General features: G+C 38.5%; 1 protein-coding gene across 6 annotated transcripts in view; it reads right to left on the bottom strand.

Annotated features, from left to right (window-relative positions):
- Positions 1 to 2,058: 2,058 nt before the first annotated feature.
- Positions 2,059 to 15,782, bottom strand: part of LOC143226757 (uncharacterized) — an 87,155-nt gene continuing 73,431 nt past the window's right edge. For 5 of the 6 annotated variants that reach the window (XM_076458143.1, XM_076458140.1, XM_076458141.1 and 2 more), the window contains 9 exons: positions 10,836 to 11,012; positions 10,227 to 10,526; positions 9,105 to 9,156; positions 6,635 to 6,889; positions 5,757 to 5,811; positions 4,662 to 4,792; positions 3,831 to 4,000; positions 3,295 to 3,508; positions 2,059 to 3,041 (listed from right to left, as the gene is read on the bottom strand). In XM_076458143.1, the coding sequence (XP_076314258.1) occupies positions 2,074 to 3,041; positions 3,295 to 3,508; positions 3,831 to 4,000; positions 4,662 to 4,792; positions 5,757 to 5,811; positions 6,635 to 6,889; positions 9,105 to 9,156; positions 10,227 to 10,526; positions 10,836 to 10,901 (2,211 nt within the window). In that variant the 5' untranslated portion in view covers positions 10,902 to 11,012 and the 3' untranslated portion in view covers positions 2,059 to 2,073. Of the gene's footprint in view, positions 3,042 to 3,294; positions 3,509 to 3,830; positions 4,001 to 4,661; positions 4,793 to 5,756; positions 5,812 to 6,634; positions 6,890 to 9,104; positions 9,157 to 10,226; positions 10,527 to 10,835; positions 11,013 to 12,941; positions 13,609 to 15,782 lie in introns of those variants that run through there. The other variant, XM_076458142.1, reaches the window with a different exon arrangement.

Genomic DNA, 15,782 nt, shown 5'->3' with positions numbered 1-15,782 from the left:
AGTGGTGCGTGTACCCAGAACAATAATGATAAAAACAAACTTCTAACAGTGGTGCAAGTACCCAGAACAATAATGATAAAAACAAACTTCTAACAGTAGTGCGTGTACCCAGAACAATAATGATAAAAACAAACTTCTAACAGTGGTGCATGTACCCAGAACAATAATGATAAAAACAAACTTCTAACAGTGGTGCATGTACCCAGAACAATAATGATAAAAACAAACTTCTTACAATGGGTGCAAGTACCCAGAACAATAATGATAAAAACAAACTTCTAACAGTGGTGCATGTACCCAGAACAATAATGATAAAAACAAACTTCTTACAATGGGTGCAAGTACCCAGAACAATAATGATAAAAACAAACTTCTTACAATGGGTACAAGTACCCAGAACAATAATGATAAAAACAAACTTCTTACAATGGGTGCAAGTACCCAGAACAATAATGATAAAAACAAACTTCTAACAGTGGTGCATGTACCCAGAACAATAATGATAAAAACAAACTTCTTACAATGGGTGCAAGTACCCAGAACAATAATGATAAAAACAAACTTCTAACAGTGGTGCAAGTACCCAGAACAATAATGATAAAAACAAACTTCTAACAGTGGTGTATATACCCAGAAAAATAAAAAAAACTTCTAAGAGTGGTGCAATTACCCAGAATATTAATAATAACAACACTTCTAACAGTGGGTGTAAGTATCTGCATAACTGTGTTTGTAAATGATCAGAGGTGAAGGAAACTCATGAGTTCAATACAGATAAGATATACATAAGATATACAGATGTGTCTGTTTAAGAAATACATTTACAGATCGTTTTAAAACACACACTTCATTTGGTAAACTATTTCTTGCTTGTGAAATTGTACACTTTACCTGTTATGCTAACCCTTGCTTGCTTGCTAAGTTATACTCTTTACTTGTCACGCTTCCCCTTGCTTGCTAAGTCATTCTTTTTACTTGTCACGCTTCCCCTTGCTTGCTAAGTCGTACTCTTTACTTGTCACTCTTCCCCTTGCTTGCTAAGTCGTACTCTTTACTTGTCACGCTTCCCCTTGCTTGCTAAGTCGTTACTCTTTACTTGTCACGCTTCCCCTTGTTTTTGGAGTCATTCTCTTTAGCTTGTCACTCTTCCCCTTGTTTGCTGGGATCGTTCTCTTTTACTTGTCACGCTTCCCCTTTGCACGCTGGGATCATTCTTTTTTACTTGTCACGCTTCCTTTGTTGCTGGGATCGTTACTCTTTTGTCATCTTCCCCTTGCGCTGGGATCCTACTCTTTACTTGTCACGCTTCCTTGTTTGTTGGGATCGTTCTCTTTACTTTCGCGCTTGCTTCCTTGTTTGTTGGGTCATGCCCTTTATTTATCGCTTGCTTCCCTTGGGATTGTTATCAGTCATACCCTTTTATTTATCATTCGCTTTCCTTGTTTTTTAAGGATCATACCTTTTTTACTTGTTTCGGCTTCCCAGCGCTGGGATCGTCATGCTTCCCCTTGTTTGCGAGTCATTCTGCTTCCCTTGTTTGTTAAGGTTATACTCTTTATTTGTCACGCTTCCCCTAAGTCATACTCTTTACTTGTCACGCTTCCCCTTGCTTGCTAAGTTATACTCTTTACTTGTCACGCTTCCCCTAAGTCATACTCTTTGCTTGTCACGCTTCCCTTGTTTGCTGGGTTATGCACTTTGCTTGCGCACGCTTCCCTTGCTTGCTAAGTTATACACTTTACTTGTCACGCTTCCCCTTGCTTGCTAAGTTATACACTTTACTTGCCACGCTTCCCCTTGCTTGCTAAGTTATACACTTTACTTGCCACGCTTCCCCTTGCTTGCTAAGTTATACACTTTACTTAATAAAGTAAATACATTTACTTTAACATTCATCATTTTTCTAACCTTTACAAATAAAACAGTTTACCATCAAGTTGTCTGTAACCGTTCCCTAACGTGGAGATATTAACTCAAACATTTAGAAAACACTTGACGCAGCCAGACCTTTTACGAACAATGTTCGTTACTGACACGAACTAAGAAACTTAGTAACAAGAACAGAATAATTAGTTACCTTTGACTAACTGGTGAGGCTTGTTGCACAATTTGTTGCTGTCTTTCTAATGTCCTTTGTGAATTAGCTAAATGGTTTTCTGAGTCTCTGTCCAGCACTTTGCTGGTACAGTCTGTATTAAGAAGTTTTGTCCGCGGTAAAGACTGACCTTTAGTCAGCACCCCAACATCCTGGCTTTCAGTGCTAATGTTTAAAAACTTTGAGCTTCGTCGCTCAAACGTGTTAATTATTTGGTTGTCTAGACACTTTTTGTTTAAACTTTGCACAGAATTCAGTTCATTCTGTTTCCGGATCGCTTCTTCATCTCGCTTCTCTCTTTCTATCCGCTTCTTTCGTCGAAGAAGCAGAAAAATAACTACAGCTGTGATGGCTAATAATGGTGTTATTGCCGATAACGTTCCAATTAACGTCACCTGGTGACCTGAAAGTTTGTTCTCATCCGCCACATGATGAGAGACGCCAGATACGTCCGCGTCCGATGGAACTTCTACACCTTGTTGGATAACGTACTGCGTTTTCTCCCTTCCACCGGCGTTCCTCGTGCTCGTATCACACAACCTTCCACTAAATCCAGGTGAACACACACACACAAACACATTAACACGATTCACGCAGGTTCCGCCATTCTGACAAGGATTCGAACTGCACTCGTCCACTTCCATGGAACAGTCCTTGGACGTGAATCCTGGATGACAATCACACCGGAAGTCATTGACCAGGTCGTGGCACGTGCCACCGTTCGCGCAAGGTTTGGTAAGACAGTCGTCCACGTTCACTTGGCACAAGGAACCGATGAATCCTGGCACGCACGTGCAGTGAAAGGAGTTCACATCATCCACACACGTGCCTCCGTTCACACATGGATTGTCCACACAGTCATTGATGTCCATCTCACAGTTATCCCCGACGAACCCCGTGCGACAGAAACACGTGTAACCGTCCGAGTGGTCCACGCAGCTACCACCTGCACAAGCAACCCACAATAATTAAAAAAACAATCACCAATACCATTGCTTTAACTTGACAATTATACTCTTAGAAACTGGTTCGTATATGACTAAATTACCAAGTTTTTTGTTTAAAATTTCATGAAAGTAACTTATTCTCCCCACTCAGAAAATCGCCCATATAAGAGCAATTCTATTCCTAAAAACCAAGTACTTAATATTTTAATTACATAACTATAGTGATTTATACTGCAATGTTTTTAAACTTACCGTTCTGACACGGATTGGGCTCACATATATTTTCCTCGGTCTCACAAGTTTTTCCAGAAAATCCGTGGGCACAGAGACACCGATACCCACGGGACGAAGCGATACACGAACCTCCATTCCTGCACAGGTCCTCGATACACGTGCTGGCAGAAATTTCGCAGTGTTGACCGTAGTAACCCACGCTACACTTACACGTATAATTTTTACCTGTGCCCTAGATAACGAACGAATGTAATTGTTAGATGAATAGCTACGTATTGTTTTTTTTACAACCAACACGTAAGAAACAAACAAATCACCTCGCGCTAAAAAAACATTTAAAAGATCCAACCGCAACTCATTAAATGAACAGCGATAACAACAAAAAAAAACAATAGCCCATAGTTCTTAATGGTGTAAACTATATTACGTAAAAAATAATACATATGCATTCTTAACAAAATGAAACTAAACAAGGAAATATTACATCATTATTAAAAAAACATGTGACGTAAAAAATGCTTGATTTCTAACTAATAAGTAGGGGAAAAAATCACCTTGCAAGTCCCCCCATTTAAACAAGAGTCATGGGCACAGTCATCAACTTGCGTTTCGCAGTCCAAACCCGTGAACCCCACGGGGCACGCGCACGTATAGGACCCGTGACCAGTGTTGGTACAAGTTCCACCATTCTTGCAAGGCTTGTGGTTAGTGCAGTAGTTGAGATCTGTAAAAAAAAAAAAACCTTCAAGGTTGAGTTTTGGTTTCATTCCACGTGCACAGTTTAACCTAATTAGTTTCAGTTTCATTCCACGTGCACAGTTTATCCTAATTATAAATTAATGTTATTTCAGAATTTACCGAGATAATTTTAGAAGAAAAGTTAAAGAATTCATATATAATGGACGTATGTTTGTCACGATCTATATCTCAAAGCGTAGGAAATAAAATTATATATGAAAAGACTTATTTTAATGAGTACATTACGAAAATATCATTTATATTTTTGCAGTCTCGTATCGATATTAATATCGGTCTGTATCTGCTTGAACGATCAATCTGAGAAAGGAAGACAAATAACAAAAAATGTTTCTTTTTGTGAGGGAATTTCTTACAAAAAACGAGACTTCCTTCATCGACTGACTGAAAATACATTTACAAAGATACGAGTAAGAAAATTACTGTTGAAATATTCCATCTGCTGGTATGTTTTATATTTAATTTTCGATAAATTAATTATTGAAAATTTTAAAGTCTGCTTTAAGGCTTAAAGTTGATACGCTAGTGTGGAATTCAATATTTTTCTCTTCGGAACTAACACACAGAAAGCTCACCTTGATAACATGGTTTCAGTGTGTGTATGTGAGAGAGGAGTTTAAACAGCTTACCCTGATTACAAAAGAGTCCACCCCAACCCTCTTCACAGTTGCATTGCCAGGCTTTCGAACAAGTGCCGTGGACACACCCAGGGTATCGAATACACTCTTGGCACGTGGGACCTTGCCAGCCTTGATGACATCTACAAAATAAGAAAAAGGAACGTGCGTTATAGGCTTTAAAAAAAAAAACAAGCAAACTAGAACTTTAATAGAACATTCTGAAATCCTTAACACACTTTCTAAGAATCAATAATTATAAGAAAACAGTAGGTGGTTTTGTACGTTAAGTTAGTCACGCACAAAACAAAAACATAGAGGAGTGAACAGGTCCACCAGGTAGTATCTGCGACACTTTTACGTACGATAATCGAGTCCTGATACTGGGCTTTTAAAATGCCTCGTTAGCAGTGGCAGGATTTAGTGTGGATGATATTAATATCAATGCTTTCACGGACGGGTTCTTGTACCAGAATTACATCAGTACGCTGGGCTGTAAACTTACGTTGGGGAACTTGAACCCTACCTTTTTCAGTAGTTGTTACTACAGTTAAGTGTTTGTTTCATTGGTTTTTTTTTTGTTTGCTAGCTTTTTTAAATTTCGCGCAAAGGGTTATCTGCGCTAGCTGTCCCTAATTTTACAGTGTAAGACTAGAAGGAAGGCAGCTAGTCATCACCACCCACTGCCAGCTTTTACCAACGAATAGTGGAACTGACCACACATTATAACGCCCTCACGGCTGAAAGGGAGAGCATATTTGGTGTGACGGAGATTCGAACCCACGACCCTCGGATTACAACCTGACTATTCCGAGCCTCACTACCAATAAGATTTACGTTCACTCACATCTATTTATCGATTGCTTTTATCAGTATATATATATATCTCTATAGTCACAATCAAAGCTGTTAATTTTTTTTTTAACTTCAATATTGAAAATCATCTTCTACCCTTTAGAGGGTGGTCAATACACCCTAGCAAGTCATTATGTACGTCGTTTGGGTTTTACGGTTCACTAAAACCGACAAGGTATATACATTAAGAAAGACTATGAAGTTCTACCTATACGCGCGTGCTTTCCCACGGTAAGAGAGAATTAGACTTACTTGCACTCATTAGGCTGGTCACATTTACCGTGCTGACAGCCTCCGGAACAGACGGCTAGAAAAGAAAGGGAAATCATTGTTAGAACACTAGTGGAGTATAACCTGGACGTATAAATTGACGTACTTTTCAAGTATTGTATTAGGCTACAACATTGTTAACCTACTCAATATTTTTGTCCTACAATACTATATCTACACACAATAAATTTTAAGTCTATTGTTGGATCTTTAAGAAAACAACAACAATGCATTTTACAAGCTTTGTTAATTAAAGTTTTCTTTCAATATTAAATACTCGGTGTTAGTGGAACCACATTCATCGCTTCGAACTACCGTAGGTTTCTCAGCAGACCCGTGCTTCGTTCTCACATATAAGTAATCGAATATTGCAAATAAAAAATTGTCTGTTTGTAGATATGATTGTTTAGATCTTTGAATGCGTTTCTAATAGAAGAAAAATTGACCCATATTAGAACAAGCAGCTCAGTCCAGGAACTAAATCTATTCTCAAGCAAAAGCTGAATATTAGTTATTTACTTCTTATTTATTTATTTATTTCTTGGAGCTGTGGTCACAAGGGGGCGCTATTGACTCGATAACGTATTGTTAAGGGAACCGGCCATTGTTATAAGGGAAACGCGCTCTCTGGCGACAGCTGGCCCCAGGGAAGAGCAGATGTCAGGAAACTGTCCTGCCACCTAGCGGAGGTGACCTACATTACCCAAGTTGCTCGTTCCGCTTGACGACCCAAGTTAAAGAAAGTAGTAAAGTTAAATAATTTATCACACTACCCAAAATCTCCCAGCCAAGCATGCTGCTCACGAAGGAAACACGCTAGTAATTCTGTCGGTCGGAATCAGTCTCAGGTTTAGGCTTACCTTCGGTGCAGTATTCCCCTGTCCATCCTGACAGGCACACCTTCTCTCCCGTAAGGCTGCAGTTATAGTGGCCGAACTTGTCGTTCCTTGGACGGCAGAGCTTCGTGCACGTTTCGCCATAGTAGGTGTCGTCACACAGAACTCTGTACGAATATCGTATCGTCACGTGCTTTGTCTGGTGGGAATCTTGTGTCCAGTCCGGACTAACCTCCAGTGACCGCTGAGTGGCCAGACGCGTTATCAATGTCCTGCCACCTGGAGAGTTAACCTTGTTACTGACAAGTACAAGTGACGTTTTTCCAAAACACAGTTATATCACATAAGTAAGCACTAATAACACAGACATCAAAACATACCCACAACAAAATCTGTCCTGGTTACGCGACATGAAAAATATATAGGAAATGTGTCATCAGCTTTAGTAATAATAGAACCTTTCCGATAGGAGAAGAGCTAATAAAAAAATCATTTCTACATTTATATTTAACAACTAAAGAGGTCTGCGTCCTTTAGTTATTATCATCTTTGGCTAGTATAAGTCCTACAGAGTATGGACAGATAGATACATTAACACTAACAACAAAATGTATCCCGTCGTTTCGAACGCGAGAACATAGCGTATCACTAGATGGCGCCTTGAAGAAAGATCAACCAAGTTGCTAAAGGCCCGCAGGTCTAACATCGAAGTTTCCCACGGTCAGGGGATTACAGCCTTGAATCTTGGAAGAAGAACAGGATGGAGGAAAATACAGTCTGCCAGATGGCCAGCTGACCGCTTCTGTCAACGTCGTTGGCCATTCAATAAACGAAAAACCTTACTTGATGGCGTGGGAAGATTCTCGCTACTGACCAAGGATTGACGGATAACGTCACTTTCTCTAATGGAACGAAGAAAACCACCAGACAACAACAGTGTCGACCTTTAACTAACCATCAAGGAAGAGATTCCTGGGTCGTGTCATCACCCGCTCTATCTACCTATGTGGTTATTCTATTCTCAGAACCAAACGCAATTATACAATCATAGTCTAGTCATTTGTACAGAAAAGCAGCTGTCCTGTACTAACTGAACCGTTCTTACACAAACCATATAACTGGTTGATGAAAAACAACTTAAATCACAAAACTACAACAAATTCAACAAAACTTGAAGGATAACACTTCCAACACGCCAACAGAGAAGTAGAAAGGACAACGCTAATAACACTTCCAACACACCAACAGAGAAGTAGAAAGGACAACGCTAATAACACTTCCAACACGCCAACAGAGAAGTAGAAAGGACAACGCTAATAACACTTCCAACACGCCAACAGAGAAGTAGAAAGGACAACGCTTATAACACTTCCAACACACCAACAGAGAAGTAGAAAGGACAACGCTTATAACACTTCCAACACACCAACAGAGAAGTAGAAAGGACAACACTTATAACACTTCCAACACGCCAACAGAGAAGTAGAAAGGACAACGCTAATAACACTTCCAACACGCCAACAGAGAAGTAGCAAGGACAACGCTAATAACGCTTCCAACACGCCAATAGAGAAGTAGAAAGGACAACGCTAATAACACTAGGAAGCACAGCCAGCATAAACACACTGAGCCACCACCGACAATAGCTGTGATATAACACGTACAGTATGACAAGAATATCTTAAAAGCAGTACTGTATATTATATTCAGATACAAAAAGAACAAATGAAATTCACTGCTGGGCCCCGGCATGGCCAGGTGGGTTAAGACGTGCGACTCGTAATCTGAGGGTCGCAGGTTCGAATACCAGCCGCAGCAAACATGCTCGCCCTTTCAGCCGTGTGGGCGTTATAATGTGACGGTCAATCCCACTATTCGTTGGTAAAAGAGTAGCCTAAAAGTTGGCGGTGGGTGGTGATGACTAGCTGCCTTCCCTCTAGTCTTACACTGCTAAATTAGGGACAGTTAGCACAGACAGCCCTCGAGTAGCTTTGTGCGAAATTTTAAAAAAAACAAAGAAACAAACAAACAAACAATTCACTGCGAGTAGAATATTATTATTATAAAAGGTTTGGTTTGTTTTGAATTTTGCGCAAAGCTACACGAGGGCTATCTGTGCTAGACGTCCCTAATTTAGCAGTGTAAGACTAGAGGGAAGGCAGCTAGTCATCACCACCCACCGCCAACTCTTGGGGCTACTCTTTTACCAACGAATAGTGGGATTGACCGTAACTTTATAACGCCCCCACGGCTGAAAGGGCGAGCATGTTTGGTGCGGCTGGTATTCGAACCTGCGACCCTCGGATTAGGAGTCGAGTGCCTTAACCACCTGGCCATGCCGGACCATTCTAAATTGAAACAACAAAGGCCGAGATCATAACAGTTAGGTCGAATCAAGGAATTCTAATATTTACAAGTGTTTATGTCACAGCACGTTAGCTAATCCACTAGTTTAAATGCATTTACGTCATACATTGTAAATATTTTCACTCACCTTCTTCAGACGAACTATCGTGCCAAGCCTCTATGATAAGAGAAAAGGTTCCCTGCGAATAAATAAAAGTTTCTTTAGTAAATGACTTAGTGAAACAATCAGTCGTCTGGTTCCACTATCAGCTAGGTGAATCTGCCATTTTCAAATGTTTATTGAAGAAAATGTCGCTGCTTCAGTTTATAAACAACAGCTATCGTCAACGTCTAATTTAAAATGCTGTTTGTGATAACTGATGAATTGTTTATAATGATTTGTAACTACATTTTAGACAAACAGAAAATTAAAAGTTATTTATTTTTTAAAGTAATTGACATCGATAAATTTACTTTTTTATTATTAATAATTTCTAATTCTGATAGCCGAACCCATCTTAGCAAATTGCTCTAAATAACATGTATGTTCAACTACGATTCTTATTGATTAATCTTTAAACCATGGACAGTCTCTCAGTAAGTTTGTAATAAACATATAACAGATGGCGCCACAAGACAGACTACACACACTATCTTTCAATAATAGAGGACTGTCAAACGATGGCTGTAGTGCTTAGAGGAAACACGATGAACTAACATTCCGAAGTTTCTCTTACAATGAACCCTATTAAAATATTAAATTTAAATGAAGAGGTTCTGTGCACAATATGATTTACAACATTACTATATAAAATGTAAACAGTGTCCGTATAAAAGTAAGGAAACACCTTGAAAGTGTTCTAACACTTCAGATACTAAACATTTCAAAATGTGTACTCACACAAACACGAATGCGTTAAAAACTATAAAGGCCTAAATTCCAGCCTATCACTAAGTTAGTTAAATATTATATCGCCGAACAACAAGAAATAAACTAACAGTTAAGCTCACCATTCGAGCTATTTAATAAACATGTCTGATTAAAAAATATATATGTGTGTGTGTGTGTTGTGATAGAATATTTTCCCAATAAAAACAGCCTGGCGTTGAATACGTGTATTTGAAATTTTCGAATTCCAACACTGCTTGATTGTTCAGGTGAAACACTGCTACATTTGATAAGTGACTGTTTAATAGTTTACACGAAACGTAATAAAAAAAAACAACCTAAGTTCTTACAAAAAATAAAAGAAAAACTACATCAACTTACCGGCCAAGAAAAATCGAACGAAAATCGAATAGGGTTGGTAAATCTTGACACCTTTTTATCCAATAAATACACAGAATTATTGCCAAGCACAGGGGTTATGACCTCTCCAAATGTACATGGAGGATTAGGGTCAATTATTGCTTGATAGTGTGTTAAACAGACACGAAAATAAGTTCGACAGGTACTGCTGCACGAGCCGTGATCAGATCGGTACCCACTGCAACAGTTTCCTTCAAAATCTCGTCCGTTGTCGTTGCTAAAAGAATCAAGTCGAAGTTCGAAAACTTCTGAGCCGAAAGCCTGTCAAGATAAAGAAAACAAGTTTGAGTCATTGTGCGTCAACCGATAGGGCCGTGACACCAATAACTATAATCTGAAAGTATCGGTTCCCACGGCACCAGTTTGGTCTACATATGAGTAATGTTTATTACTGACTAAACACGTTGACAATTGCAACAGTTAAACATTAGCGTAGTGGCGACAACTATAACTAAGCAGATGAAAGATAACTTCAACGTTATTTTTGAAGTGATAAATTAATCTACGAATATGTTATCAGTGCTAGAGTTAGTTAGTGTAGTCGTCCTGCTTATACAAAGATTCACTCACCTGGGATGCTACAGTAAAGGCTAGTAAGGCGACATGGACCATATTCGATACATAACGCCTCCCCATCGCGCCAGAATGCCTTCCGTCGCACTCTGTCGAAAGACACTTAATCTAAACCGATGTCAGCCTCGTTTTCAGCAAACCTAGGCTCCGCCTATCGTTGTGATTGACAGCACACTGAAACAACACAGACACAATCTAAGTTTCGGTAGGCAATACAAACACCTGTATTTCACACACAGTATCCACACTTTCGGTATCCCCATGAAACACAGCCCATCTATACTTCTGAACGATTCCACACTCCACGGAATATTAAAATACAGAAAGTTCTGCACCAAAATTCTAGTACATTTATACCGATGCCGGTTTGACGATACATATATAAATTTATCTATCTATATACTCAGGTAGGTATCAACTTGGACTAGTACTGAAATCCGCGCGCTAGGAGCTTTTCAGGCGATACATCACAGCACGTGAGGCACAGACTCGCATTCACAGAACAACGAAGGGAAACTGGTATAGTAGCGCGTGGCACGAGGGTTATATAGGAGGGGACAAGGGGAGGGGAGAAGACATGACTGAATATATCACGGGCTAGTATAATAAGAACCTATTGAGGCGCTCTACCGGCCGGGTCTTTTCCATGCTTGAGTGATATCAGCACCAACGGCAGTCTCAACGAAAGATCGTCTGCAGTCCGTGCAATTAGAACACTGGCAGCGATAGGCTAAGCTGCGTAGTTTTATTTTTGTAATCTTGTCGTTAAAACGGCTCAAAAATCTGCTCTAAATATACAAAAAAACTGTACATTACACGCACACAATTAACAAATAAGACTAAAATACACTTTCATATTCTTTAATGGTTAAATACCCTTCACTTTTCACAATCTCTGATTTTCAAATGGAGCACAAAATAAATTATTTTAAAAGTTGACCAATAGGCGGCTAAAAAGCGAGGAATCACTAAGAATGTGATAATAAAATCGAACCCTTGTGGTAAGAAGAGAAAATAAGAGTATAACGAGTTTATTACACAAAGTCTAATCAACGTAAGAACGTTAAAAGTCGTGCATTCAACACACTTTTAATGTAAATATAGTTACACTATTTTTACATGGATATTTTACGTTTTTTGCAGCCGAGAAAAAAAAAAGTTCTAATAAAATCAAAACACGCCTGGAAATATAATACTGCCCCTTGTTTATTGTAGGATTTGCAGAAATCGAGTTGGATACGTCATAAACTAGCCAAAAATAAGTCATGTTACCTCCGGTTTGTAGGATTAACTAATAACGAATATACTATGTTTAAACAGAAACGTCAAGATCACCTTTTCTTGCACATTAATTCAGCGCTTGATTTATATCTCACATATACATTCTCTACCTGGAAATAAACAAAATTCCTTTAAAATGTTTATTTGTAATCTGTTTCATGATAAGCCATTCTAAAAACAGGGTCAAGTTTTATCCGTTTTGTTTTTTTTTCGCTGAACTAAGACAGTGTCTTTAAACGTAATATTTAATTCATTTTTAAATTAAGCCTAAAATTGTTTGTTGTTTTTTTCGCAGAGTATTAGATCGAGGTTTTAATTTGCCCACGCAGCTGACAAAAAAAAAAAAAAAAATCACAGAACGTACGAAGAAACGTTCACACATTAGTGGCTGCTCCTTCACAAACTTGTATTTGTAAAGTATTAACCCATTAAGTTAATTCTCAAGTGGACACAGGTTGTATTTCCTGGGTCTTTATTTACCCTTCAAACGTTTACAGCTGTTTTTGGACAAACAGTATAAACTGATAAAATACTCACCCATGTTATTCTATTATAAAACATACAACTAAAGCACCTCGTCGGGTAGGTTGTGGGGGAATACTGAGTGACACCTGGCAACGAATTTACTACACACAGAAAATTATCAAACACACCTTTTATGTTCTGTCTCATAAATTACACATTATTTATTTATTTCATTGCAAATACCATTAACTCCTTCCGCAGTATTATATAAGTTTGCTTGAAACAGAAATTTCTAAAATGCATTTTCTGAAATTAACGTTTAACAGTTCTTAGTGTTATAAAAGTCTTTAGACTTACCACTGAGCCGTTGGAGACACAATTGTGCAGAGCATAAAATAACTAGAAGTAATAAACGAAAGAAATGTTATTTTTTCTAATATTTGAAATTAAGCACTGTTTTGTCCTAGGAAGCTTGGCCCTAGTTTGGTTTGTTTTGAATTTCACGCAAGGCTACACAAGAGCTATCTGCGCTAGCCGTCCCTAATTTAGCACTGTAAGACAAGAAGGAAGGCAGCTAGTCATCACCATCCACCGCTAACTCTTGGGCTAATCTTTTACCAATGAAGAAGTAAGCCTTTAACTTCTTTTCACAATATGTCAGGATGACAGAAGATGCTTTATTTGTGCATTTATTTTTTACAAAATAGTCACCGCTTCTAGATGCTGAGATCATATGAAAGAAGCTTGTCATAATTTAAGATAATCTTTCTCCCATTACGTTATTTAAATAATTTCAAGCGTTCCATAACGCCACGATCTAATTAATGAACATTTTGTTCTTTGACACCGAAGCCCGGAATGGCCAGGTGGTTAAGATATTCGATCCTCAATCTAACGGTCGCGGGATCGAATCCCCTTCCCACCAAACATGCTCGCCCTTTCAGCCGTAGGGGCGTTATAATGTGACAGTCAATCCCACTATTCATTGGCAAAAAAGTAGCCCAAGAGATGGCGGTTGGGTGGTGATGACTAGCTGCCTTCTCTCTAGTCTTACACTCCTAAATTAGGGACAGCTAGCACGTGTAGCCCTCGTGTAGCTTTGCGCAACATTCAAAACAAACCAATCAAACAAATCCTTGACACTGAACCGTCAAATGGTTAAAACACTCCCCTTCAAAACGTCGAGACATCATGCAACTCGTATCTAACAAAACGAGGAACCTTATACAGTTAACGTGAAGCCGGACATCTCCACCAATCTCTTATTCAATGTAACTAGTAGCCTCGTTGATCTGATAAACGACTTTAGGTGTATATGCAGCACCTAATTATAAACATATTTTCACAACATTATATTGCTTCACTTGCGACATCTACCGGAGAAAATATAACTTTTTTATTGTTGGAGCGAAACTCGAGCCTCTCTGCTACTTTACGATCACCTAGTTTTCTTACTCGTACAAGGACACCAACCAGCCTATTCCCTACATATCTCATATTTTAATCGTCTCACGATTTAGATGTTAGCCGTAATCATTAGGGGCTAGCTGTCACGTGGGGAGCAAAGGAAGGCAACGGTACAGAGGGGAGGCTGGTACATCCACGGATTACTTTGTGTATGTCCGTTTATCAGAATTCAAGCAAGACACAGCTTTAATTTCGGGTGATTTAAAGCTAGTGAGGAGCAGTTTATTACGTTGTCACTTTAAAAACAGAAAAGAAAAATCAAAAGCGTTTAACTCTTTTTCTAACGCAGGCGTTTAGAGATACAAACTATCGTGTATTATGTAATTATCAAACCAATTTTACACGATGAAAATTCTCTAAAATATTGAACACATTAAAATGTTAGAAGTTACTACTTACGATTTTAATGATACTCAAAAATTAGTTACCACACAGTAGTTTCGCTGAACAAACTTAGGCCGACTGTAGCAAAATACGACACTTCATACCTGTGGTCCACACTTCACAACCAAGGTCAAATCATGTTCTCCGGTCAAACAGAAAACTCCAAAACACTTATTGGTAATTAAACATTTGTTTACAGTTGTTTAATTACGTATTCCGTTCTCATTGGACTGGTTTTGTTTGTTTGTTTGTTTGTTTGAAGACAACCACAAAGCAACACGATGGGCTTACTGGTTTCTGTCCAACACGGGTATTGAAATCTAGATTTTAGTGTTCGAAGTAGACAGACACACAGCTGTGCCTCTGGGGGGGAGGAGAATGACTTTGTTCACGAGAAGTAAAAGCTACATAACTATCTACGTTTCCAGTTTATACATAACCACTGGCGTTTCCACAAAAATATTTTAAGTGGGGGCAAAACATGTATTTAGCGAATAAATATTTACAGTATAAGTCAACCGACTAAAAGAACATGTGCTTAAACGCAAATACATATTTACGCGCAATTTTTGTGAAACTTAAGTGGGACAAAGACCCCCCTCCTTGCTTCTTCCTGAGGGCACCCATGAGTATAATTTTCATCATCTACTGACATTATCTTCAGAAAAGTAAGTTCACGTGACAGAGTGACCAATAACCACCTCACGTATCAACCATGATGATGCAGTCAATCACACTATATTGTTACACTCAGATAATTTTATGACCCCTGACTTTTAGCAGCAAACGTATCCTCTCCTTTTTTTTATTTACTTTTCTGTTTGTGCTGAAATTATTCTACTTGTCTTGACACGGGTCAAGGGTTACACCTTTGTGTCCATTCAAAAGCCCAACCAAAAGAAATTTAATACCGGAAACAACATGTGGTCTACAGCCCTGTATACGCATCAAATATGTTAACATTTTCTTTACTGCAAAATAATAAACATTCCACTTCCCTCCACTTCTGTCTTCATACAGCGAATGGATATATGAGAAAACTCGTGTTCTTGGTCACTGTGACTTATCTTTCCTAATATATTCAAAACTTTTTAAATTTTAAACAAAACACTTAGAGAGCATGAAAGTTTGAAAATAGTCTTGTAGCGTTTTTTTATCAGATTTTCTCGACAAACGCTAGATATTGAAAGACTGCTTTAAATTTAAATGTAATTTATTTCAGTTATTTATCTAATATGTATAAATACCACTTCGTGAAGTTCAATAAAAAAACTTACAATTTCATTATCATTTTCCCAGCATCACTAAGTGATCGAAACATGACAGTAGCGCCCTCAGTTGGTAGCT

Source organism: Tachypleus tridentatus, chromosome 9 (assembly GCF_004210375.1).
Source record: "Tachypleus tridentatus isolate NWPU-2018 chromosome 9, ASM421037v1, whole genome shotgun sequence".
NCBI classification, from domain to species: domain Eukaryota; kingdom Metazoa; phylum Arthropoda; class Merostomata; order Xiphosura; family Limulidae; genus Tachypleus; species Tachypleus tridentatus.
Note: the sequence above shows the minus strand (reverse complement) of the source record. Positions and strands in the feature narration are given on the sequence as shown.